The sequence below is a fragment of the Muscardinus avellanarius genome (assembly GCF_963383645.1).
Source record: "Muscardinus avellanarius genome assembly, chromosome: 1".
In the NCBI taxonomy this organism is placed as follows: domain Eukaryota; kingdom Metazoa; phylum Chordata; class Mammalia; order Rodentia; family Gliridae; genus Muscardinus; species Muscardinus avellanarius.
This window is the reverse complement of record NC_137786.1, coordinates 58,302,266-58,327,624: the sequence shown is the minus strand read 5'-3', so window position 1 is coordinate 58,327,624 and position 25,359 is coordinate 58,302,266. Positions and strand designations below refer to the sequence as shown.

Here is a 25,359-nt window from a genome sequence, read left to right as displayed (position 1 = left end):
CCAAGGCTGTGTGTGGTAAGTTAATAAGGCAAAAAGAAAGTTGTGGGACTTGTGGGCTTTTGGTTAGCTGCTTGGGTCTGCTCCTCTTGGGCCTTTCTTAAGACTCATGCTGTGCAGTGTACCCAGTTCACAAACATGCATACAGCACTTAGCACTTCACACACATGACTCTCACGACACACGGAACCCTCGTGACCACCCTGCGAGGTAGGTACTGTTTCTGTGTCATTTGACAGAAGGGGAAACAGAGCAAATAAGCAACTTGCCCAAGATCACAGAGCTTGACAGTGCTGATCTGGGAGGCAGCCCCTTGTCAAGGGAAGCAACGACACCTTGAAGATGTGCCACCCACTTTCCCTTAAGAAGAATCATCCAAGAATTTCTCTTAGGAAGAAAAATTCACCCTAGAGAAATCCTAGGAACCTGCCGGAGTAAAGGAAGCAGCAGCACCCGAGCTGGGAAGCCCTCTAGCTCACCCCACCACAAGGATGCCGCCTCTAAGACGACAACACATTCTAGTGGGACAGACAACAGGAAGCTGCCCACAAATGCACACAGGATCCTCCCAGCTCAGTGAAGGCCCTCCGTGGATTTGAATATTTTCTTTTGACCTGAGGTACATCCCCAGCCCATTTTTTTTTTTTTTTAATTTTGAGACAGGTTCTTGGCAAATTGCCCAGGTTGGCCTAGCGCTTGCAATCCTCCTGCCTCAGCATCCTCCCAGTAGTTGAGATTGTTTTGAAATGTTTGAGTGAATCATACTGGTTGACACTGCATAGCGGTTGAGCCAATTAGCAGCTGATTCAGGAAGTACTTGCCTCTCTAACATAGACCCTAGCATAAAAAAGCAGTAAATAAATAGTAAATTGGCTATTAAAAAAAGTCATCTCAAATGAGGCTTAAGAATAACCTTCTATGTCCCAATTCATTACTTTATCATATTCTTGAATTCTTTGCTTTATGTGAGAAAGTTTGTTCTTGAGGTAATCGCAGCGTTCTTTCTTTTCCAAAAATGAGGGATCCTAGAAAACAAACAGTTATTTGTTTAGCATGTGGCTTCCTAAATGATGAACACAAACGAGCACTACAACCCAGAAAATGGCCTACGCAGCAAACTTACCTGAACCAGACTTACAAATCTACCTAATCAGCCCACTGGCATACATAATTATAAGGTACCAATAAAAGACCTGACTAATTAGAACAACAGTGAAGTTCTCTACTTTTTTTTTTTTGGTGGTACTGGGGGTGGAACCCAGAGGCTTTCTACCTCCGGGCTATACTCCCAGACCCATTTTATATTTTATTTGGAAACAGGGTCTCACTAAGTTGCTGAGAGCCTCACTAAGTAGCTGAGGCTGGCTTCGAACCTGCGCGATCCTCCTGTCTCTGCCTCCCAAGCACTGGGATTACAAGTGTGCACTACCATGCCCGGTGACAAGTAGCATTTTAAGAAAAAAAAAAAAAAAAGAAAAAAAGCCAGTAGACTCCCCTTATCCAAGTGTGATATGTTCTAAAACCCTTAGTAGATGTCTTTTTTGGGAGAGTATCAAATTCTATGTATACTATATTTTTTCATATGTGCATTTGCATGCACATACACACACATACAAATATATGCATGTAATTATAGGCACATATATTTACATATATATGTATATATACATATATACCTACAATTTATTTATTTATTTATTTTGGCGATACTGGGGATGAAACCCAGGGACATTCTGCCTCTGAGCTACACCTCCAGCCTATTTTTTATTCTTTATTTTGAAACAGGGTCTCACTGAGTTGCAGAGGGCCTCACTAAGTAGCTGAGGCTGTCCATAAACCTTGATCCTCCTGTCTCAGCCTCTCAATACTGGATTACAAGTGTGCACCGCCACGCCTGGCTTATATCTACAAGTTAAGACCTATGATAGCCAGACGTGGTGGTGGACGCCTGGAATCCTGATACTGGGAGGCTGAGACTGGAGGATCGCAGGTTGGAGGACAGCCTCAGCAGGTAGTGAGACTCATCAACCTAGACAGACCCTATTTCAAAATAAAAGTAAAAAGTAGGACTGCAGTATGTGTAGCTTGAAGTAAAATGCCTCTGGGTTCAGTCCCTAGTACCACAAAAAGTAAAAATAAAATTAAATCTATGATACATTTTAATTTATAAATTAAGCACAATAAAGATAAACAACAATGACCTGTAATAAAATAGAACAATTATAACAATATGCTTTAGTAAAATCTCCAGTACCGCTACTTTTGCGCTTTGGGCCATTATTAAGCAACCCTATTACTTTAACAGAAGCACATGCTATCTTGACAGTCAACCTGAAAACCGAGACAGGTGTTGAGTAACTCAGGTAGCTCATGCAGTGTAGACATGCCGGGCAGGGGATGATTCACACAGGCGGGAGACGGCGAGGCAGCGTGAGATCTCACCATGTCACTCAGAATGGTGCACAACTTAAAACTTAGGAATTATTCATTTCTGGAATTTTTTTTTCTTTTTTTTTTTTGCAGTACTGGGGATTGAGCCCAGGGGCATTCTACTCCTAAGCTGCACCCTGAACCCTATATTTTATTCTTTATTTTGAAACTGGGTGTCACTGAGTTGCAAAGGGCCTCACTAAGCAGCTGAGGCTGTCTGTGAATGGGGATCCTCCTGTCTCAGCCTCCCAAATGGTGGGATTGCAAGTGTGCGCCACCATACCTGGCTTGGAATTTTTCAATTTAATATTTCTGGACTATGGTTGACCATGGGAAAGTGAAACCATGAATAAAGGAGGACTAGTGTACTTTAGTTAAAATAACCTGTCAATTATTACTACTGAATAAGAAAACACTTTGAAGAAGAAAATGATTTTACTTACATTCTTTTTCCTCTTAAACTCTTCATGGATTCTTGAAATTCTTTCATGCTCCTAAAAATAACATATTGTATATCTGAGTTAAAACATTTGCCCTTGTGCAAATCATATCTCAAAGCACTCTATGATTAGAACAGACACAATTTCTACCTAAAACTATAATAAAAAGTCACACACACACACAAATATAATCCACTGGACAAACATTTTAGGGCTGTCCGCCAGGCACTAGGATCCAGAGAGAAAGGTCCCTGACCACGTAAAACCAGGCCCAAGTCCTAGCGCCACTACCCACCAGCATTGTGAGCCTGTGCAAGCTACATATCCTTAGTCTCTGTTTCCTGATTGGTAAAATGGAAATCATTAAGGTAACCACCTCAAAAGGCTTCACTTATTTAAAATGATTCTTATAAAGTGCTTAGCACAACTGGGCATGGTGGTGCATGCTTGTAATCCCAGTACTTGGGAGGCTGAGACAGGAGGATTGAAGCCAGCCTCAGCTACGTAGTGAGGCTCTCAACAACTTAGTGAGAACCTGTTTCAAAATAAAATATAAAAAATAGGTCAGGGGTGTAGCCCAGAGGTAGAGGCCCCTAGGTTCCACCCCCAGGACCACAGAAATAAAGGAAGAAAGGAAGAAAGGAAGGAAAGAAGGAAGAAAGGAAGGAAGAAAGAAAGAAAGAAAGAAAGAAAGAAAGAAAGAAAGAAAGAAAGAAAGAAAGAAAATAGGGCTAGGGTGTAGCTTGGATATCGAATGCCCTTGGGTTCAATCTCCAGTACTGTAAAATAAATACATATATACATACATAAAGTGCTCAGTATGTAATAACCACATTAGCTATTATTATTTTCCTCCCCTTTACAACATTCCCATTTAAGTAATTAGGTATTGGTATTAAGAGGTTGTGACTATTCAACTTTTGAAAATAGCTAATATTGGTTTCTTTTAACTTTATTCTAAATTATATACCAAATATAAAATTTATTAAGGGGTTAAATCTTTCCAAAAGGAGATTACTAGAAAAATGCTCCTCATGTTTTTTTCCAGTACTGAGGATTGAACCCAGAGGCATTCTATCTCTGAGCTATACCCCTAGCCCTATTTTTTATTCTTTATTTTGAAACAGAGTCTCATTAAGTTGCAGAGGTCCTCACTAAGTAGCTGAGGCTGTCTGCGAACCTGTGCTCTTGTTGTGCCTTGCTTTAAGTGTTTTGTTTTAAGTTAGATATTAAGGCTTAGTTTAAGTTTTGCTAATACAAAATTTGTTATAATCATTAGTAAGATCAATAATTTAGTGTGTTTTTAGAAATTATATCGTAATAGAATTTGATTCTCTAAGTTTTATTTTAGTCTTAAATTTAAGTTTTTTAGCTTAACTTCCTCTTGAGATTTAAATCCAGGCACAGGGCAGGAAATAACTTATAGGAAAATTCCCAAGGCAGTTAAAGAACAAGCGCCAGCCGGAGCCAGCTCCACTGCTCTTGTGTCTGAACAAACATTCCATAGATAAGAGACTCTCTTCCGTGAGCCCCTGCCACCCCTGAACATCTATGCTTCTCAGGCAATTTAAACATAGGAGTTATAAATTTAAAAAGTATATACCTTCCCAAGCCTGCTCTCCCTCATCTCCTCTATCTAACTGGCAGATAGAAAGACAAATGGGGCACGGAACCCTGGCTGTCCTTGGGGGAAGGTAAAATAAAAGCAGCAGCCGACTCACACATCCCCGTTATCTCATTCCTCAACATCTGGGTAAACATACCATAAGAGGAGGGACCCTGTTCCCAGGTCAGTTGTGTGCTTTATGGTTGCTTTTCAAGTTGTAAATATCAAAAATGTCCAGGCTGATAGAATGACTAATGACCTTGTAACAAGATGCTATATAAGAAGAGGGTTAACAAAAGAGGGGGCCCTTGTCATTATCTGCTGAGCAGAGATGCTTGGGTCCAGGTTTGAACCTGTTAAAAAAGTGTGGCTTTTCAAACAAACAATTGGCTATGGACAGTTATTCTTGCTCTCTAGTGTACGACAATCTTCCTGTCGTAGCCTCCCAAGTATTGGGATTAAAAGTGTGCACCACCGTGCCTGGTTAATGCTCTTCATTTATCTATGCAAAACTATGCATAAAGATTGCTAGACACTGGAAATCTAATAAATAAAACAAAGTGTAAGCCAGGCATGGGGGTGTGTGTGTGAACGCTTGTAATCCCAGTACTTGGGAGGCTGAGACAGGAGGATCGTAGGTTCTTGCCCAGCCTCAGCTACTTAGTGAGGTCTTCCACAACTTAGTGAGACCCTGTTCAAAATAAAGAATAAAAAAAAAAAATAGGCTGGAGGTGTAGTTTGGAGGTAGAATGCATCTGGGTTCAATCCACAGTTACACACACACACACACACACACACACACACACAAATAAAATAAAGTGTAGCAGGGTGCAGTGGTGCATGTATATAATTCCACTTCCATTTAGGAGACTGAGACAGGAAGGTCACAGATTTAAGGACAACTTCAGCAATTAATGAGATTCTCAGCAACCTAGCAAGACTCTGTTTCAAAACAAAAAAAATTTTTTTTTTTAAATTGGACTAAGGGTATAGCTTGGAGATAGACTCCCTCTGTGTTTAATCTCCAGTGTCACAACAATAAAGTGTAATAACTTATAGTTTTAAAAGTTTCCCAAGAACATTTTCTATCACTTACTCACATCCTTTTCCCAATATATTTTAATTCTTCTTCAATATCTTTCATATAGTAAGACCATGGGTATTATTTGTGTTTTGATTACTTGCCAGCAGAGAAAATGAACCAGGTAATTCAACTGTAATGTGCACTAACAGGCCCTGGGCCAGGAATGAACTTGCAGGTGGGGTAGGGGTGCTGTGCTGCAGATTCAGCGGAGACCGGAACTGTAAAACCCACCCTACTCTGCCACAGCCAATGAATCTAAGAGCTGGTAAGGACCAAAGGGATTATTTGGGGCAATATTCCTATTTTACAGTCACAAAAAAGTCTTGTGATTTTTTTTTTATTTTTCAAGGGTTTACAACCACGTATGTGAGAGAACCCGTGCCCCCAGGCAGACCCACAGGGCTTTGCAGTGCCCCACAAGCTTCCCTGGGAACCTGGTGGGAAAAGAAATGAGTCTTGCAGACTGCTGCCCAGGCAGAGCGCAGCCTGTGGCCTCTGAGAAGTTAACTTCTTTGATAACATTGATATTTATACTCTAGATAAGGATACAGGAGACGCCAGCAATACCCGTGGGCCTAGTTACTTGCTTGCTGCATCATATTAAACTCAGGGGTAGCCGGGTGTGGTGGTGCACGCTTGTAATCCCCGTGCTTGGGAGGTGGAGACAGGAGGATCGCGCAGGTTTGAAGTCAGCCTCGCTGGCTTAGGAGACCCTGCTTCCAAATTAAAAAAATATAAAATAGGTCTGGGAGTGTAGCCTGAAGGTAGAAGGGCTTCCAAGAACCCCAGTACCACCAAAACAAAACAAAACAAAACAAAAACTCAGGGGTAAGCTGGGCATGGTGGTGCATGCTTGTAATCCCAGCATTTGGGAGACTGAGACAAGAGGATCACGGTTCATGGACAGCCTTAGCTACTTAGTGAGGTCCTTTGCAACTCAGTGAGACCCTGTTTCAAAATAAAGAATGAAAAATAGGGTTGTGGGTGTAGCTCAGAGGTAGGACACTCCTAGGTTCCACCCCCAGTATCAAAAAACAAAATCAAAAACAACCCTCAAGGGTAATGACTGTTGTTGATAAATGTGTGGGACTGTCATGGGAGGACAGTCTCCTGGGCCCTGCTGTAACCAGAATCCCCTTGATCCCCAGTTGTGGCCCCATATACTGGAGCTTCCTGGGCCTGAGCTCCAAGTCTACATGCCACAGTCGGGGTTTTCAGCACCATTTCTCTCAACCAGTCTGCTCTTCCCACACTGTGCTGTCCTGGGACCTACTTGTTCTTGTCTGTACTTTTTCTGAGACAGGGTCTTGCCCTGCTGCCCAGGCTGGCCTCATCCTCCTGGGCTCATTCCATCCTGCCTCCGCCTCCCCAGTAGCAGGGACCACAGGCGTATGCCACCGTACTCAGCTTCTCTTGCACATCTTTGAAGGCCTCTAAATTTGGCCACTCCTCTTGGACTTGACCTTGCTTGTTTTCCAAATGGTACTAATCCTCAGCCTTCAGTATTTGCTGAATTTCTTCCACTTCCTGGTATCAGCATCCTTTAGTTAACATCCTTCTATCCTTTCAAGATTGGGAAAATATTACTACTGTATATATCTGGCTTAGTTAACTCATAATTATAAGTGATTTAAATGTATATTTATCGCCGGGTATATTGCTACACGTCTGTAATCCCTGTACTTGGGAGGCTGAGACAGGAGGATTGCAGGCTCTAGGCCAGCCTTGGTAACTTTGTGAGGCTCTCAGCAACTTGGTGAAACCTGTTTCCAAATAAAAAATAAAACAGGCTGGGATGTAGCTCAGAGGTAGAATGTCCCAGGGTTTCATCCCTGGGACAAACAAACAAACAGTATACTTGTAAGTCTGTGGTCAAAACAAAGATATCCAAAAAAGAGGTTCTAAGGAGAAAAACTGATATACATATATGTAAATTAACATGCATAAATACTTTTGACATCTACTTATTTTTCTTTTGTGGTACTAGGGATTGAACCTAGGTCTTTCTATCGCTGAGCTATACCCTGAGTCCTATTTTATTTTGAAACAGAATCTCACTAAGTTGATGAGGCTGGCCACAAACCTTTGGTTCTCCTGTCTCAGCCTCCCAAATACTAAGATTATAAGCAAAAGCCACCACACCCTTCTTGACATTTACTTTTTAAAATTTTATATACTTATTTGTTTATTTAATTTATTAACTGTGGCACTGGAGATTGAACCTAAGGTTTCTATCTCTGAGCTACATCCCAGTCCCTCCTCCTCCTCCTCCTTCTTCCTCCTCCTCCCTCCCCCTCCTCTTTCTTCTTCTTCCCTTCTCCTCCTCCTCCTCCTCCTCCTCTTTTAGTGGTACTGGGGATTGAACCCAGGAGTTGCGGAGGGCCTCACTAAGTAGCCAAGGCTGGCCGCAAACCGCGATCCTCCCGTCTCAGCCTCCCAAATGCTGGGATTACAAGCATGTGCCACCACGCCCAGCTAATATATCTTCTTTATAAAGACACAAATGTGCATAGCAGCGTTATTCATAATAACCAACAAGTGTAAATAACCCGAATGTTCATCAACTGATAATGGATAAACAAATGTGGCATACCCCTATAATGGAATATTATTCCACCAGAAAAAAGTATATGAAGTACTGATTCATGCTAAAACATAGATGAACCTTGAGAACATTATGCTAAATAAAAGAAGCCAGATACAAAGTATCATATATGTTATTATTTATATGAAATGTTCAAAATAGGCAAACCCATAGAGATAGAAAGTAGACTAGATGCTATCAGTGGTTGGGGTAGAACTGGGAGTGGCTGCTGGTGGGCATGAGCTTCTTTTGAGGGGTGATGAGAGTGTTCTGGTGATGGCTGCACTACTTTGTGACTATGGTTAAAAAAACAGTGATTCAGACACTTAAAATAGTGGCTTTATGGCAGGTGAATTGTATCTCAATAAAAAGTACATCTGATTACTTTTAAAATGCTATTAATGGGTATCCTTATTTTAGAGACATAATAATGTGAAATAGCCAGGCATGGTGGTACATGCCTATAATCTCAGTACTTAGGAAGCTGAGACAGGAGGGTCACAGGTTCAAGATTAGTTTCAGAGCTGGGCGTGGTGGCACACGCTTGTAATGCCGGCATTTGGGAGGCTGAGCCTGGAGGCTTGCGGTTCGCGGACAGCCTCAGCTATTTAGTGAGGCCCTCCGCAACTTAGTGAAACCCTGTTTCAAACTAAAGAATAAAAAATGGGGCAGGGGGTATAGCTTGGAGATCGAATGCCCCTGGGTTCCATCCCCATACCACACACACAAAAAAGATTAGTTTCAGGCCGAGCATGGTGGCGCACACTTGTAATCCCAGCATTTCGGAAGCTGAGACAGGAGGATCACAGTTCACCGCCAGCCTAAGCTAATTAGTGAGGCTCTCTGCAACTCAGTGACCCTGTTTCAAAATAAAAGAATACAAATTAGGGCTGGGAATGTAGTGCAGGGGTAGAATGCCCCTGGGTTCCATCCCCAGTACTGCAAAATAAATAAATAAAAATAAATAAATAATAAAAATTAAAAAAGATTAGTTTCAGCAACTTAAAAGACTCTTAGCAACCTACTGAGACCCTTTGTGTGTATGTGTGTGGTACAGGGGATTGAATTCAAGAGTGTTCTACCTCTGAGCTATGTCCCAGCCCTTTTTAGTTTTTGTTTTGAAACAGGATCTCACTAGATCGTTGAGAGTTTCACTAGATGCTGAGGCTGTTTTTGATCCTGTGATCTCCCTATCTCAGCCTCTCAAGTACTGGGATTGTACTTGAGACTACCATGCCCCGCTAAGACCCTGTTTCAAAACAAAACATAAAAAGGATCCAGTCACACATGCTTGTAATCCCAGTACTTGGGAGACTGAGACAGGAGGATTACAGGTTTGCCATCATCCTTAGCAACTTAGTGAAGCTCTCTGCAACTTAGTGAGACCCTGTCTCCAAATAAAAAATAAAATAGGGTTGGGAATTGTAACTCAGAGGTAGGATACCTCTGGGTCCCATCCTCAGTACCACTAAATAAATAAATTTAAAAAATAAAGTAAAATGAGCTGGGAGGGTAGCTCAAAGGTAGAATGCCTCTGAGGTCGATCCCAAGCACCGCACCCCCCCCCCACACACAATAAGTAAGTAAATTAATTAATTAGCCAGGCATGGTGGTGCATGAGGATCGATCGCAGTTCGTTGACAGCTTCAGCTACTTAGCGAGGCCCTTCGCAACTCAGTGAAACCCTGTTTCAAAAAAATAGAAAGATTAAGCCGGGCGTGGTGGCACACGCTTGTAATCCCCGCGCTTGGGAGGTGGAGACAGGAGGATCGCGCAGGTTCGAAGCCAGCCGCGGGTGCTGGCTTAGGAGACCCTGTTTCCAAATAAAAATGTAAAAATAGGTCTGGGAGTGTAGCCCAGAGGTAGAAGGGCTTCCAGGAACCCCAGTACCACCAAAAAAAAAAAAAAAAAATAGAAATATTAAAAAATAAAAAAAAAAAAAAATAAGGCTAGGGTGTAGCTTGAAGGTAGCAAGTCCCTGAGTTCCATACCCAGTACCGCAAAAATAAATAAATAAATAAATAAATAAATAAAATTAAAATGTGGATTAAAGAAAGAATACTTCAGGAAAAGCATCTGTCCCCTTGACCACAGCCTCCGCTCTTGGTTTCTCTCTCTGTCACCATCACAGTAATCACTGATGGATGTGGTAGGAGCTGACACCTGCAGCCTCAGATCTGCTCTCTGTCCTCTGAGCCTCTGTGGAATTCCTCGGCTGGCTTGACAGGGAAATGCACTGCTCCGGTGCCCCCACCTGCCCCTTATCCTAGCTCGAGTGTGCCACCTTTCTCCTTTCAGACTGTGGCTGTTAGTATCTTAGGTGAATTTATATTTTACTTACGTAAAAAAATAAAATACTATTTAATAATGTAAGGCAAAAGACATTCACCCACAAAAATTGGATGGTAATTTGTGTGTGTGTGTGTGTGTGTGTGTGTGTGTGTGTGTGTGCGCGAGCGCGCGCGCGCGGGGACTGAACCTGGGATCTTGTGCATGCTAGGTATGTGCTCTACCATTGAGCTACATTCCCAGCTTCTTTTTTTTTTTTTTTCCGGATCTGGGGATGGAACCCAAGGGCATTCTACCTCCGAGCTATACTTCCTGCCCTCTCTCTTTCTTTCTTTCTTTCTTTCTTTCTTTCTTTCTTTCTTTCTTTCTTTCTTTCTCTTTCTGTCTCTCTCTCTCTCTCTCTCTCTCTCTCTCTCTCTCTCTTCCTTTCCTTTCTCTCTTTCTCTCTTTCGGATCTGGGGGTAGAACCCAGGGGCATTTGACCTCTAAACTACACCCCCTGCCCTATGTTTTATTCTTTATTTTGAAACAGGGTCTCACTAAGTTGCAGAGGGCCTCACTAAGTAGTAGCTGAGGCTGTCTACGAACTGCGATCCTCCTGTCTCAGCCTCCTGAATGCTGGGATTACAAGCATGTGCCACCACGCCAGGCTTATTCTTATTCTTTATTTTGAAACAGGGTCTCACTAAGTTGTAGAGGACCTCACTAAGTAGTTGAGGTTGTCCACAAACCATGATTCTCGAGCTTCAGCCTCCCGAATGCTGGGACCACACCATGCCCGGCTATTCCCAGCTTTTTGAGTGGAACTTTTGACTCTATGTGTGTGTGTGTGTGTGTGTGTGTGTGTGTGTGTGTGTGTGTGTGGTGGGGATCAAACCCAGGCCCGGCTATTCCCAGCTTCTTGAATGGAACTTTTTTTTTTAAGATTTAAAGAAGTTTATTAAAAAGATAGAAATACAGAAGATAGTTATAGTCCCATGCCAAAATGGCATGAGTGGGGAGGGTGGCCCGGGCCAACTCACTACTCCCCTTGAGTGGAACTTTTGACTGGCGCTCTGTGTGTGTATGTGTGTGTGTGTGTGTGTGTGTGTGTGTGTGTGTGTGTGTGTATGTGATGGGAATCAAACCCAGGGCTTCACACTTGCTAGGCAACCTGTACCACTGAACCCTTAGCCTTTTATTTTGAGACAGGGTCTTGCTAAATTGCCCAGGCTGGTCTCAAACATACACTCCTCCTGTCTCAGCCTCCCAGGTAGCTGGGATTACAGGCGTGCACCACCACACCTGGCCTGACTACTCAGTTATCTTGAAGATCTCAAAAAATTCCTAGACACAAACAACAGATATAGATGGGTATGAATTTTTAAGGGGATCAGATTTTGTCTATCCACTAAGCTCTAGTGGTCCTCCCGGACAGCTGCGGACACTGACCTGCCGGTTTTCGGAATGATATGGCAATCTGCTCATTACGGCGTCCAGCTCATGGAACTTCCTCAGGATGGCCTGGACTTCTGCAGACAGCTCTTTGTACTCAGAAAACTGGTCTTGGAACACAGCTTTATAGCGTTCTCGTTCATCATCCGTCTGAATCACAGGGTATTTTCTGAGCGAGAAACATAAACCAGAGTTAAAAACTTTTACCCTAAAAGAAGCTGAATGGGAAAGCAGCAATATTTATTCCTCGTTGAGCATATTGTACCTTTGACTCAATATATTAGTCTTGGATAACAAAACAACTTCAATATTATTTCAAGCAAAGTATTAACTCAGAGACAGAAAGGCAAATGAAAGGCCCATTTGGGACCCCTCAACTATACCCTGAAGGATTTGGACAGATACTCACGCCACGTAGTCAGGCATCACGATGGGTTTAGGGATGTGGCCCGCAGGAATGTGCCCACTCAGCAGCTCGGGCTTCATTTTGGTTGTTGTTCTCAGTTCTTTGAAATTAACTTCTGGGTCCCTCTGTCTGTCACTGGTGGCCATATCACACTGCAGGTTGGAAAAGAGAGCTCTTATGAAAATCGAAGCAGGGAAAATAATCCATCTGAGTGTATTCTTAGGAGAAAGTAGAGCAGGGGAAGGAGGAAGAATTGTGGAGATAGTAATTAATATTTCACTTAAGAATTAAATGTTAGCCGGCGTGGTGGCGCACGCTTGTAATTCCCGCACTTGGGAGGCTGAGACAGGAGGATCAAAGCCAGCCTCAGCTACTTAGTGAGGCTCTCAGCAACATATTGAGACCCTGTTTCCAAATAAAATATAAAATAGGTCTGGTAATATAGCCCAGAGGTAGAAAGCCTCTGGGTTCCACCCCCAGTACCACCAAAAAAAAAAAAAAAAAAGCCGGGCGTGGTGGCGCACACTTGTAATCCCAGCATTTGGGAGGCTGAGACAGGAGGATCGCGGTTCGCAGCAGCCTCAGCTACTTAGAGAGGCCCTTTGCAACTCAGTGAGACCGTTTCAAAAGAAGAATAAAAAATAGGGCTGGGTGTGTCGCTTAGAGGTAGAATGCCCCTGCGTTCCATCCCCAGTATCACAAAAATAAAAAATAAAAAAAAAGAATTAAATGTTTTATAAGCCAGATGTGGTAGTGTGGTAGCACATGCTTGTACTTATAGTACTTGGGAGGCTGAGACAGGAGGACCCTAGGTTTGAGGACAGCCTCAGTAACTTCAGTGAGGCCCTCAGAAATTTAGCGAAACCCTGTTTCAAAATAAAACATAAAATATGGCTGGGAATGTAGCACAGAGGCAGACTGCCTCTGGTTTTAACCCCAGGACCTACCCTACAAATAAAAAAGGAGGGTAATGAAATGCCCAATTAGAGGTCTTAAGTACTTACTGGATTTATAACCCAAGTAGTTCAAAATAAGTAATTCAGGGCGGGCGTGGTGGCACACGCTTGTAATCCCCGCGCTTGGGAGGCGGAGACAGGAGAATCACGCAGGTTTGAAGCCAGCCGCGCGCTGGCTTAGGAGACCCTGTTTCTAAATTAAAAAAACCTAAAAATAGGTCTGGGAGTGTAGCCTGGAGGTAGAAGGGCTTCCAGGAACCCCAGTACCACAAAAAAAAAAAAAAAAAAAGTAATTCAGGGAAGCTGGATGGAATGGTTTGGATTTAGAATTTTCCCCTGGCCCTCCTGGAAAACATGTTAGGGGCTGGGCTTGTTGCTAAGGAGGGGGTCCCTGGGAGTGTGGCCTTGAGGGTTATATATGGTCCCTTCACCCCCTTGCTCTCTATCTTGCTTCAAGCCTCATGATGTGAGAGTAGAGCCTTGCTCTCTTCCCCTTTCTGCTTCCCAGCCTGACAGGGAATGAAAATCTGAAATCTCCAGAACTGTGAGCAAATGCATCTTCCTTTCCTCTAAGTTGTATGGTCAAGTTTTTTGCTTGTTTGTTGGTCTGTTTGGTAATAGCAGTAAGAATGCTGATCCAATCCACTATAAAAGAAATTAAAAAGTAGTTCAAAATAAATATTCAAGGAAGCTGGGTATGGTGGCACACACTTGTAATCCTGGCACTTGGGAGGCAGAAACAAGAAGATTGTAAATTTGAAGTCAGACTCACCAATTTAATAAGACCCTGTTTCCAAATATAAAATAAAATTGGGCTGGGGGTATAACTCAGAGGTAGAAAGCTCCTGGGTCCAATCCCCAGTACCACCACTACCAGTCCAATAAAAAGTTGGCACAGTGGCACACAGTTGTAATTCCAGTATTTCAGAGGTTGAGACAGAAGGATCACTGATTTACAGCCAGCCTTAGCAACTTAATGAGACTCTGTTTCAAAACAACAACAACAAAATTTAAAAAGGGAGGAGGACTGGGAGTGTAGCTCAGAGGTAGAATGCCCCTGAGTTCAATCTCTAGTACAAAAAAAAACTAACATGGTCAACAGAGGAAAATCAGATTAGAAGACCAAGGGTGAATACAGTCTAGAAGGGAGAGGCAAAAGGGGTGCTCACTTCTGGGGCTGAGTAAAGGCTGTTCAGAGGTTCCTTTGGACAGGCAAGGGTGCTAGATGCCAGGGGAGAGATTTCTATTTTATACTTAAAGAGGTGAGGTGTGGTGAGGTTAAGTAAATTCTCCCAGGTCACATATCAATGAAGTACAAAAGCCACAATTAAAATCTAAAACTGTTTGATTCATTGCTCTCTATCTCTCCCCTTCTCCCTCTCCTTCTCCCTCTTTCTCTCCTCTCACTAACACTTCTGATGAATACCCTGAGGAAGCGTATCCAAACGCACGTCGCTCACGTCCTAAAGTTTCGTGAAGTTCGGCAGGCAATTCTGTACTGCTCAGGAAAGTCAGATTTGTTTGGGAACATGTTTCTTCCACATCTCTCCCCTCTACTAACATTGAAGCTTTCCAGAAACCCTTGTTAAATTAAAAGTGGCTCCAGAAGGTGCCTATTTCAGTGCAAACAAAGTACAAAATGGGATTTTGAAGCCTTGATCTCCCTCTTGCCAGGAAGCTTTTTAAGTCTTGTTTTCCCCACTTCCTTGCTTTGAGGTTTGGTTTAGCATTAGCTCATTTCAAAAACCACCAGTTCCTCCCTCACCAAATAGCACGCTCCCGGGACTGGATTAGACATGGAACTTGCTAACCAGCCTAGGGGAAGGCTATAGGAAGGAGAAGCTCCACAGACAGCCACGCCCTCAGTGGAAGGGAACCAGTCACGAGGGCCCGAAGCAGCAAAAAAGCTAAGGGCAGAATGAGGAAAGAGTGAGTGAGGATACTTTAGGGGACTGTGTGAGAGTGTGTGTGTGTGTGTGTGTGTGTGTGTGTGTGTGTGTACGTACGTACTAGCGACTGAACTCAGGGATGGTCTATCTGAGCTATACCCCAATGCTCTTTTTTTTTTTTTTTTTTTTTTGTGGTACTGGGGTGGAACCCAAGGGCTTTTCTACCTCCAGGATATACTCCCAGACATCTTTTTTTTTTTTATTTGGAGACAGGGTCTCACTAAGTTTCTGAGAGCCTCACTAAGCAGCCAAGGCTGGCTTCAAACCTGCCCTATCCTCCTGTCTCCGCCTCCCAAGCACAGGGATTACAAGCGTGCGCCACCACCCCCAGCGTTCATGGCTTGTAGCAGTGTTTTTAAAAGTAAAAGACTGGAAATAAGCTAAATGCTCAGTTATAGGTAAATAAATTATAGTACTCCCATACACTACAACACTATATATTTATAGAATGCAAAGGGGCTGAGGATATAGCTCAGTGCCTAGCCTATCCTAGATTCAATCCCTAGCACTGCAAAATTAAAAAAAAAATTTTTTTTTGAATCGATAGGTGAGCTGGACATGGTGGCACATGTTCATAATCCCAGTATTGGGGAGGCTGAGACAGAAGGATCGCAGGTTCATGGCCAGCCTCAGCTACTTAGTGAGGCCCTGTGCAACTTAGTGAGACCCTGTTTTAAAATAAAGAATTAGAAAATAGGACTAGAGGTGTAGCTCAGGGGTGGAATGCCCCTGGGTTCAATCCTCAGTACTAAAAAAAAAAAAAAAAGAAAGAAAAAGAAAAAGAAAAGAAAATTGCTAGGTCTGGTGGCACATAACTGTAATCCCAGTTCTTGGGAGGCTGAGACAGGAGAATTGCAGGTTCAAGACCAGCATTAGCAATTTAGCAAGATTCTCAGTAACCTAGAGAAATCCTGCTTCAAAACAAAATAAATAAATAAATAAATAAATAAATAAATAAATAAATAAGGCTGGGAGCATAGTTCAGAGGTCAAATGCCCCATGTTCCAACCCCAGTACCACATACACACACAATTTTTTTTCTTTTCCTTTTTGTGGTACTGGGGATGGACCCCAGGGGCATTCTATCTCAAAGTTATACCCCAGCCCTATTTTTTTTTATTCTTTTTTTTTTTTTTTTTTTTTTTTTTTGGTGGTACTGGGGTTCCTGGAAGCCCTTCTACCTCCGGGCTACGCTCCCAGACCTATTTTATATTTTTGAAACAGGGTCTCTTATGCCAGCGCGGCTGGCTTCGAACCTGCGCGATCCTCCTGTCTCCGCCTCCCAAGTGTGGGGATTACAAGCGTGCGCCACCACGCCCGGCTATTTTTTTTTATTCTTTTACTTTGAAAGAGGGTCTCAATAAGTTGCAAGGGCCTTACTAAGTAGCTGAGGTTGGCCGTGAACCTGGTATCGTACTGTCTCAGCCTCCCAAGTACTAGGATTACAAGCGTGCGCCACCAGGTCCAATTCAAAAAAAATTTTAAGGTGTGCAGAAGTTCTTTATATATTAATTTTAAAAAAATCTTTTTTTGTGTGTGCTAGAACTGAACCAAGGCATTCTATCTCTAAGCTGCACCCAGCTCTTTTATTTTCCTAAAAGAGTCTCACTTCGTTGCTGAGGCTGGCCTTGAACCTGTGATTCTCCTGTGTCAGCCTCTCAAGTACTAGGAGAATAGGAGGATTACAGGTGTGTGCCACCATGCTTGGCCTTTTTATTTATTTATTTATTTATTTATTTATTTATTTATTATTATTTATTTTTGGTCCTGGGATTGAACCCAAGGGCATTCTACCTACTATACCACCTATACCACCAGCCCCCCCCCTTTTGAAACAGGATCTTGCTAAGTTGCTAAAAGTCTCACTAAATTTCTAAGGCTTTATTAAACAAGTTTTTATTGAGGAAGAATTATGTTGTGTGTGTGTGTGTGTGTGTGTGTGTGTGTGTGTGCAGGTCTGGGGATAAAACCCAGGGGCATTTGACCTCCAAGCTACATACAACCCCTGATATATATATATATATATTTTTTTTTTTTTTTTTTTGGTGGTACTGTGGTTCCTGGCAGCCCTTCTACCTCCGGGCTACACTCCCAGACCTATTTTTACATTTTTATTTAGAAACAGGATCTCCTAAGCCAGCGCGCGCTGGCTTCGAACCTGCGTGATCCTCCTGTCTCCGCCTCCCAAGCGCGGGGATTACAAGCGTGCGCCACCATGCCCGGCCTTATACTTTTTTTTTTTTTTTTTGGAAACAGGGTCTCTTAAACCAGTGCGGCTGGCTTCGAACCTGCGCGATCCTCCTGTCTCCACCTCCCAAACGCCGGGATTATAAACGTGCGCCACCACGCCCGGGCCACTGCCCTATTTTTTATTCTTTATTTTGAAACAGGGTTTCACTAAGTTGCAGGGGGCCTAAGTAGCTGAGGCTGTTCGCAAGTCCGTGAACCGCGATCCTCCTCTGGTCTCAGCCTCCCAAATGCTGGGATTACAAGTGTGCGCCACCACACCCGGCCTTACAGACCTTTTTTTTTTTTTTTTTTTGGTGGTACTGGGGTTCCTGGAAGCCCTTCTACCTCTGGGCTACACTCCAAGACCTATTTTTATACTTTTTATTTGGAAACAGGGTCTCTTAAGCCAGCGAGTGTGGCTGTCTTCGAACCTGTGCGATCCTCCTGTTTCTGCCTCCCACGCGCAGGGATTACAAGCGTGCGCCACCACACTCGGCAAAACTAAGATAATTTTAAAAAAATTATTTTCATTCAAAAATATTAAGTTTTAAAATATAAGGAGAATCAACTATGTTCATTTACATAAACTTCCATCTAACAAAATTAAAAGGAGCTATAGGTAGGATTGTCTGATCGTCCTTATAGCTGAAAAGGTCTCTTATGAACACAGTGTAATAACTCCTCCACTTTCACAAAGATGATTCTACCATGTATATAAATAGACATGAAAGAAAAGTACTCAGTAAGTCTAAAGTATAACATGGAGAAAACTTTATTCTTACCATTTTCCTTTTGGATGGCAATGATGGCTCACTTATCTGGAAAATAAAGTCAGAATGATTTTTCAAAGGTGTGAAGTTTCTTTGCAAGTATTTTCATCCACTTACTTTATAGCACACTCTAGCTTACAGAGGTTGGCCCCCTATAATGGGTGTTCCCCCCACTTCTGTGCCTAGGTTTTTATGGGCAAGTGGAGAACCAACAGGCAGATAACTGTAGCTCCCTGTCAACCAGAAGCATAAAAAAACCTGGATATATAAGGATGGTGGAGACTACTAGGTAAGCTGCTTGAACAACCTAGACATTTTATTTATTCCTGGCTCCCACACTGCCTTGGATGACTAAAGAGTGGAAATGGTTATCCCATAAAATTAGCAGAGCCAGGAGCAGCGGCACATGCCTGTCCTCCCATTACCTGGGAGGCCGAGCCAGGAGGAATACAGGTTCGAGGCCAGCTGCAGTAGGTAACTTAGTGAGACCCTGTTTCTTTTTTCTTTTTCTTTTTGGTGGTACTGGGGTTCCTGGAAGCCCTTCTACCTCCGGGCTACACTCCCAGACCTATTTTTACATTTTTGTATTTGGAAACAGGGTCTCCTAAGCCAGCGCGCGCGGCTGGCTTCGAACCTGCGCAATCCTCCTGTCTCTGCCTCCCAAGCGCAGAGATTACAAGCGTGCACCACCCCGCCCAGCTGAGACCTTGTTTCAAAATAAAAAATAAAAAGTGCTGGGAATGTGACTCAGAGGTAGAATGTCCCTGGGCTCAATTCCCCGTATTCCCTTCCCCAAAAAGAAAAAAATTAATAAAGAAGTTTAACAACACACAAATAGATTCAGCCTTCTACAACAGAGAGGCCTCAAGCCTAATCAGGTGTTATGAAGAGTCTTAACAAATGTTTGTTGAGAAAAGAAAAATAAAGTACTTTGCTAATAATTATAATCACATTAATGTAGACCTTTGAAATACTATGATTTAATAGTTGTTGAAAAGTAGCATAAAATTATGAGGAAGAAAATTAATTTCACTATCTGTATTTCACACTGATTAGAATTTTAAATTATTTATATATAGAGATGTAAACTTAAGAAATATGCTTAAATTGCTGAGATAAATTTCTTAGAAATAACTTGAATTTATGTAGAAATCTAGAAAGATAAGCCAGGTATGGTGGCATATGCCTATAATCCCAGTATTTGAGACAGTCTCAGCCACTTAGAGCCTCAGCAACTCAGTGAGACCTTGTTTAAAATAAAAGAGGATGGGGTATAGCTCAGAGGTAGAATGCTCCTGGGTTTTAAAAAAAAAATCTAGAAATCTAAGTATATTTTTGTTACAAGAGTCTGTTATTGAGGTTCTCTGTATAACAAATAGGTACTGAATCTAAAACTACTGCCTGTTGTTATGGATCAGATTCATGAAAAAGATTAAGAAAAAATTATAAATGTCAGTGTATGCTATTATAAAAACAGAATCTGATTTTTTGTGTGTGTCGTACTGGGATTAAACACAGGAGCCTTCTACTTCTGGGGTATATTCCCCAACCTATTTTATTTTGAAACAGGGTCTCACTAATTGCGGAGGGCCTCACTAAGTAGGTGAGGCTGGCCACGAACCTGTGATCCTCCTGTCTCAGCCTCTCAATATTGGGATCACAAAGCGTGCGCCACCACGCCCAGCTTCAGAATCTGATTTTTATTTATACCATGTACAATGATATATTATCTGAAAACCTTAGAAAAGTAGAAAAATCATTTTAACTGGGTGTGGTGACGCATGCTTGCAATCCCAGTACTTGGGAGGCTGAGACAAGAGGATTACAGGTTTGCGCCCAGCCTCAGCTGCTTAGTGAGGCCCTCTGCAACTTAGTGAGACCCTGTTTCAAAATAAAGAATAAAAATAGGGCTGGGGTGTAGCTTGGAGGTAAAATGCCCTTGGGTTCCATCCCCAGTGTAGAAAAAAAAAATCACTCTATTTTTAACTTTAAATTAAGAAAAACTTTAAGATAAATACTAGCATTTTCAGTGGCATAGATTCTATTACACACATTGCTTTAGAAGATAACAAAGCATCGGCTTATTTCAGGGTACAATGAGGCTAGCAGAACATACCCTAACTTTTTTTGTGTGTGTGGTACTGGGGATGGAACCCAGGGCATTCTACCTTCAAGCTGCACTCCCAGCCCTATTTTTTATTCTTTTATTTTGAAACAGGGGGTCACTGAGTTGCAGAAGGCCTCACTAAGTAGCCAAGGCTGTCTGAGAACAGTGATCCTCCTGTCTCAGCTTCCCAAATGGTGGGGTTACAAGCAGGCACCACCATGCCTGGCACCTCAACATTTTTGTCATTATTCAACTAAATAATTTTAAATAGCCAGACACAGAAGTGCATACTTGTAATCTTAAAACTTGGGAGGCTGAGAAGAGGATCACAGGATAAAGCAACTTAGGAGGCCCTGTTTCAAAATAAAAAAATAAGCCAGGCGTGGTGGCTCACGCTTGTAATCCCAGCATTTGGGAGGCTGAGGCAGGAGGATACAGGTTCAAGGACAGCCTCAGCTACTTAGTGAGGTCCTTTCAACTCAGTGAGACCCTGTTTCCAAAAAATAAATAAATAAATAACCCAGGCATGGTGGCACATGCTTGTAATCCCAGTACTTGGGAGGATGAGACAAGAGGATCCAGGTTCACAGACAGCCTCAACTACTTAGTGAGACCCTTTGCAACTCAGTGAGACCCTGTTTCAAAAAGTAAAGAATAAAAAATAGGGCTGGGAGTGTAGCTCAGAGGTAGAATGCCCCTGGCTCCATTCCCAGTACTGCAAACAAACAAACAAAAAAACAAAAAATAAAAAATAAAATAAAAAATAAGCTGAACATGGTAGTACAGTCCTATAATCCAGTACTTGGGAAGCTGAGATAGGAGGATTGCAGGTTCCAGGCCAGCCTCCGTAACTTAGTGAGGTTCTCAGCAATTTAATGATACCCTGTTTCTACATAAAAAATAAAATAATTCTGGGGTGTAGCTCAGAAACAGAATGCCACTGGGTTCAATCCCCAGTACCACACACATGCACAAAAAAAAGATCTAAAATAAAAAATAGCTGGGCGTGGTGGCGCATGCTTGTAATCCCCGCACTTGGGAGGCGGAGGAGGGTCACGCGCGTTAGAAGCCAGCCTCGCTGGTTTAAGAGACCCTGTTTCCAAATAAAAATATAAAATAGGTCTGGGAGTGTAGCCCGGAGAAGGGTTTCCAGGAACCCCAGCACCACAAATAAATAAATAAATAAACAAATAAATAAATAAATAAAATAAAAAATAGAATAGGGCAGGGGGTATAGCTTGGAGGTAGAATGTCTCTGGATTCAATTCCTAGTGCCAAAAATAATAATAACAGTAATATATATATTTTTTTATTTTTAGCATGGTACTGAGGGTGGAACCCAGGGGCTTTTCTACCTCTGGGCTATACTTTGAGACCTATTTTATATTTTATTTGGAAACAGGGTCTAAGTTGCTGAGAGCCTCACTCAGTAGCTGAGGCTGGCTTCAAACCTGTGTGATCCTCCTGTCTCAGCCTCCCAAACGCTGAGATTACAAGTGTGCGTCACCACGCCCGGCTATAATATTAATAATTTTAAAGAGAGATTTCACATAATCTTATCTGCCAGGTATTATTGTTTTACTCATTATTCTTAGTATTCTCATTATTATTGGATTTAATTAGTTAAATCTAAGAAATAAAAATAAGTTCAGGGCTTCTAATTTTGGAACTTATCTCTCCTTAATATAAGGATGAACTATCAAAACCAGATGGCATATTTATGACAACTCAAACTCTCAATACTTTAGAAAAGAAAAAAAATGAACATGGTTCCAAGCAAACCATAACTTTTTTTGGGGGGCAGAACTGGGGATAGAACCCAGAGGCATTCTACCCACAAGTCACACACCCCCAGCCCCATTTTTTATTCTTTATTTTGAAACAGGGTATCGCTGAATTGCAGAGGGCCTCACTATGTCTGTCTGTGAACTGTGATCCTCCTGTCTCGGCCTCCCAAATGCTGGGATTCCAAGCATGAGCCACCACCCGTGGCCAGCTAAACCATAACATTTAAATGAGTAATTTCTTTTGGCAACTGAAAAATTTTATGGAATTTATTTATTTGTTTATTTTTGCAGTACTAGAAATTGAGCCTAGGGCCTAGGACATGTTAGCCACTGAGCTATATTCCAGCCCTTTTTAGTTTTTGTGTTTTTTTAAATTTTGAGACAGTCTCTAAGTTTCCAAGGCTGCCTTGAATTTGTGATCCTCCTGCCTCAAGCCTCCCGAGTAGCTGGGATTATATGCACGCACCACCATGCCTGGCTAAATTTTATTTACCACATTGAAGAATCAAGATTATTCTCAAACTTACTTTAATAAGGAAATACTTACCTTACTTATGTTATGCTCCTTATGTTATTCATCTTGCTAAAATTCAGGGCCTGTGTTTTTCTCTTTACCATCAGACAGCCATAATAACGCAGTCAACAAACTATCTATTACACATCGGGTATCTCCTTGCAATAACAAGCAACACTCGGGTGGTTTAAGCCAGTTGAAGCAAGTCAGATAGTGAAGTAGGACTTTTGAGCCTCAGATCACTTAAATGCATGTATGAGAAGGACTTTAATGAATGCCTTCTGAACTGAGGACTATACATTTTCAGCAAAAAAACAGAAAAAAGAAAAGAACTGAAGGACTGTAAAATCACTTACCTCCTGTTGTTCCATATATTCCCTCTGTCTCCGGGCTGCCTCGTGCCTCCAGAGCTTTAGGCAGACCAGAGCACTAATAAGATAAACAATCATGGTGACGAAAAGGAAGATCATCGCTGCTATCTGTCCTCCTTCCACCCGGCAGAATACTGCGTTCATCGGCGTATTAAAAAATGGAGAGTAGCAAAGTCCACCTCGGTTGGTATCATTCACATAGACTATGGCTGCAGCCATGTACAAGATAAACAAGGCGATATTAATTCCGAATTCTGTCAGGGGCCACCAGTTGGAGTCCAGAAGAATAGTACGGTAATACATGGACATGCCAAGAACCAGAACAATGATGGTGGCGATCCAAGCTAATCCAGCAACCACAAGTACAAAGGGGGTCTTGGGGCCGCTGTAGTAATAGCCCCCATACATACTGCCCAGGCCGCCAACACCCCCCATGCCATAGGGCTGTGAATATCCAAACAAGTTATACCACTCGCTATCCTTGTGAATGTAAGCTGTCACACACGCAAAGACGCCAGCCCCCAGAAGCAGCTCCACCACGCCCAGAATCCTCAGCAGGCCGGCCCAGGACTTCATGTAGGAATATCTCAGGTTATATTCCTCTACCTTCTCGCTGTACGTTCGGACTGTCTGTGTGTGTCGGTCTAGAGACCCATAGGGATCGTGGGGAAGCATGGTGGCAGCCTCTTTCCGGGAACTAAAGGTGCCTTCGGATTCTCCGGAAACATCCCTGGAGGAGGTGGGGGGCGAACGGTGGTCTGGTCTCGCAGGAGAGGCTGGAGGTGAGCATTGCACACCATCGGAGATGAATCTGATGTCAGACACCGACTTGCGCCATCCCCGGTCCTTTTTCTTTCCTCGGAAGAAGTTCTTCCAGGAGTCAGGGACGAAGCGTCTTACGGGCTTGAGGTCTGGCGCTACGGCTGGTTCCTCTGTGTCACTTGAGTGGAAGGTTGGGCCGAAAGGCGGCTGTAATGGGAGAGGGGGAGGTGGCAAAGGATCAGCGCTCACAGCCAGCTCACTGTCCTGAAGACTGTGGAGGGTTCTTATGGTGCTATCCTCGTAAGGCAAGTCACCTGGGACCTCGTTGTAACCCCTCTCCCGAGTCCTGGGTCTTCCATCATTTGACGACATTTGTGATTCTCAGGCCTGTGGTCAAGATTATAGTTATTATTTATGCTTCATCACTTATCTTTTCACTGATGCTCATTTTACTTAGTAGCAAAAAGTACTCAGGAGGCCAATGTGATCATATCTTATTATTATGATCCATAAAAAAACGTACATTTAAAACACATGGAAAATTAGATTACCCACGAATGTAGTTGCTATTCTGTGCCTCAAAATTTTAGGTATTAACTCTGTATTTTTTTTTTTTTTTTTTTTTGCGGGTCTGGGGGATGGAACCCAGGGGCATTCGACCTCCGAGCTACACCCCCTGCCCTATTTTTTATTCTTTATTTTGAAACAGGGTCTCACTAAATTGCAGAGGGCCTCGCTAAGTAGCTAAGGCTGTCTGCGAACTGCGATCCTCAAGTCTCAGCCTCCCGAATGCTGGGATTACAAGCGTGAGCCACCACGCCTGGCTTAACTCTGAATTTTACATAGTGAAATATTTAGTCAGGTATGGTGGTGTGCATATACAGTCCCAGCTACTTGGGAGACTGAGATGGAAGAATCACTGGAGCCCAGGAGTTTTGAGACCAGACTGGAAAACATAGGAAGACTGTCAGAAAAAAAAAAAAAAAAGAAAGAAAATATGTATAAGTCTAATTTACTAAAGGAAAGATTTATAAGTCTTATTTGTCTGTGAGTCCTATAAATAACAAAATGAAAAAAACAAAGACAACACAACTTTAGTTTATAGAATGCTAACATACTCCCAAGTAGAATCCTTTTCTCAGATATCTCAATCAAAACATTTAAGAGTCTGAGCATACCAAAATGTGATGGGTCAGCATGTACTCCTCATTTTCATTAACTCACATCTGCTCTGGAATGTCCAAGGAGAAGCAGTCCGTTAAAACATAGCAAGCAGCACCTTTTCTTCCTAAATCAAGAAAGTCAGTTTATACTTCTTCCCCTCTAAAATATTGACATGGTACTAGGCTTTTTTTTTTTTTTTTTTTTTTTTTGGTACTGGGGATTGAACCCAGGGAATTCTATCTCCAAGATTCACACCCAGCCCTATTCTTTATTCTTTATTTTGAAACAGGGTCTCATTTAGTTTCAGAGGGCTTTACTCAGTAGCTGAAGCTGGCAATGAACCTATGATCCTCCTGTCTCAGCCTCCCAAGACCAAGCATGTGCCACTCCTGATCAATACTAGATTTTAAAAACTGAATTTTTGCCGGGCATGGTGGTGCACGCTTGTAATCCCAGCGCTTGGGAGGCTGAGACAGGAGG

General features: G+C 42.5%; 1 protein-coding gene across 2 annotated transcripts; it reads right to left on the bottom strand.

The window, feature by feature from the left end:
• Positions 1 to 899: 899 nt before the first annotated feature.
• MARVELD2 (MARVEL domain containing 2) lies at positions 900 to 24,087 on the bottom strand (the record flags this gene model as incomplete). 2 transcript variants are annotated; one of them, XM_080714566.1, is made up of 6 exons in its annotated part: positions 900 to 1,022; positions 2,871 to 2,921; positions 11,862 to 12,033; positions 12,274 to 12,422; positions 18,187 to 18,222; positions 22,939 to 24,087. In XM_080714566.1, the coding sequence occupies 6 exons, from the start codon at positions 24,085 to 24,087 to the stop codon at positions 900 to 902; spliced, it is 1,680 nt and encodes a 559-aa protein (XP_080570692.1). The 2 variants fall into 2 exon arrangements, with proteins under 2 accessions (XP_080570692.1, XP_080570693.1); XM_080714567.1 differs by lacking the exon at positions 18,187 to 18,222.
• Positions 24,088 to 25,359: the final 1,272 nt, after the last annotated feature.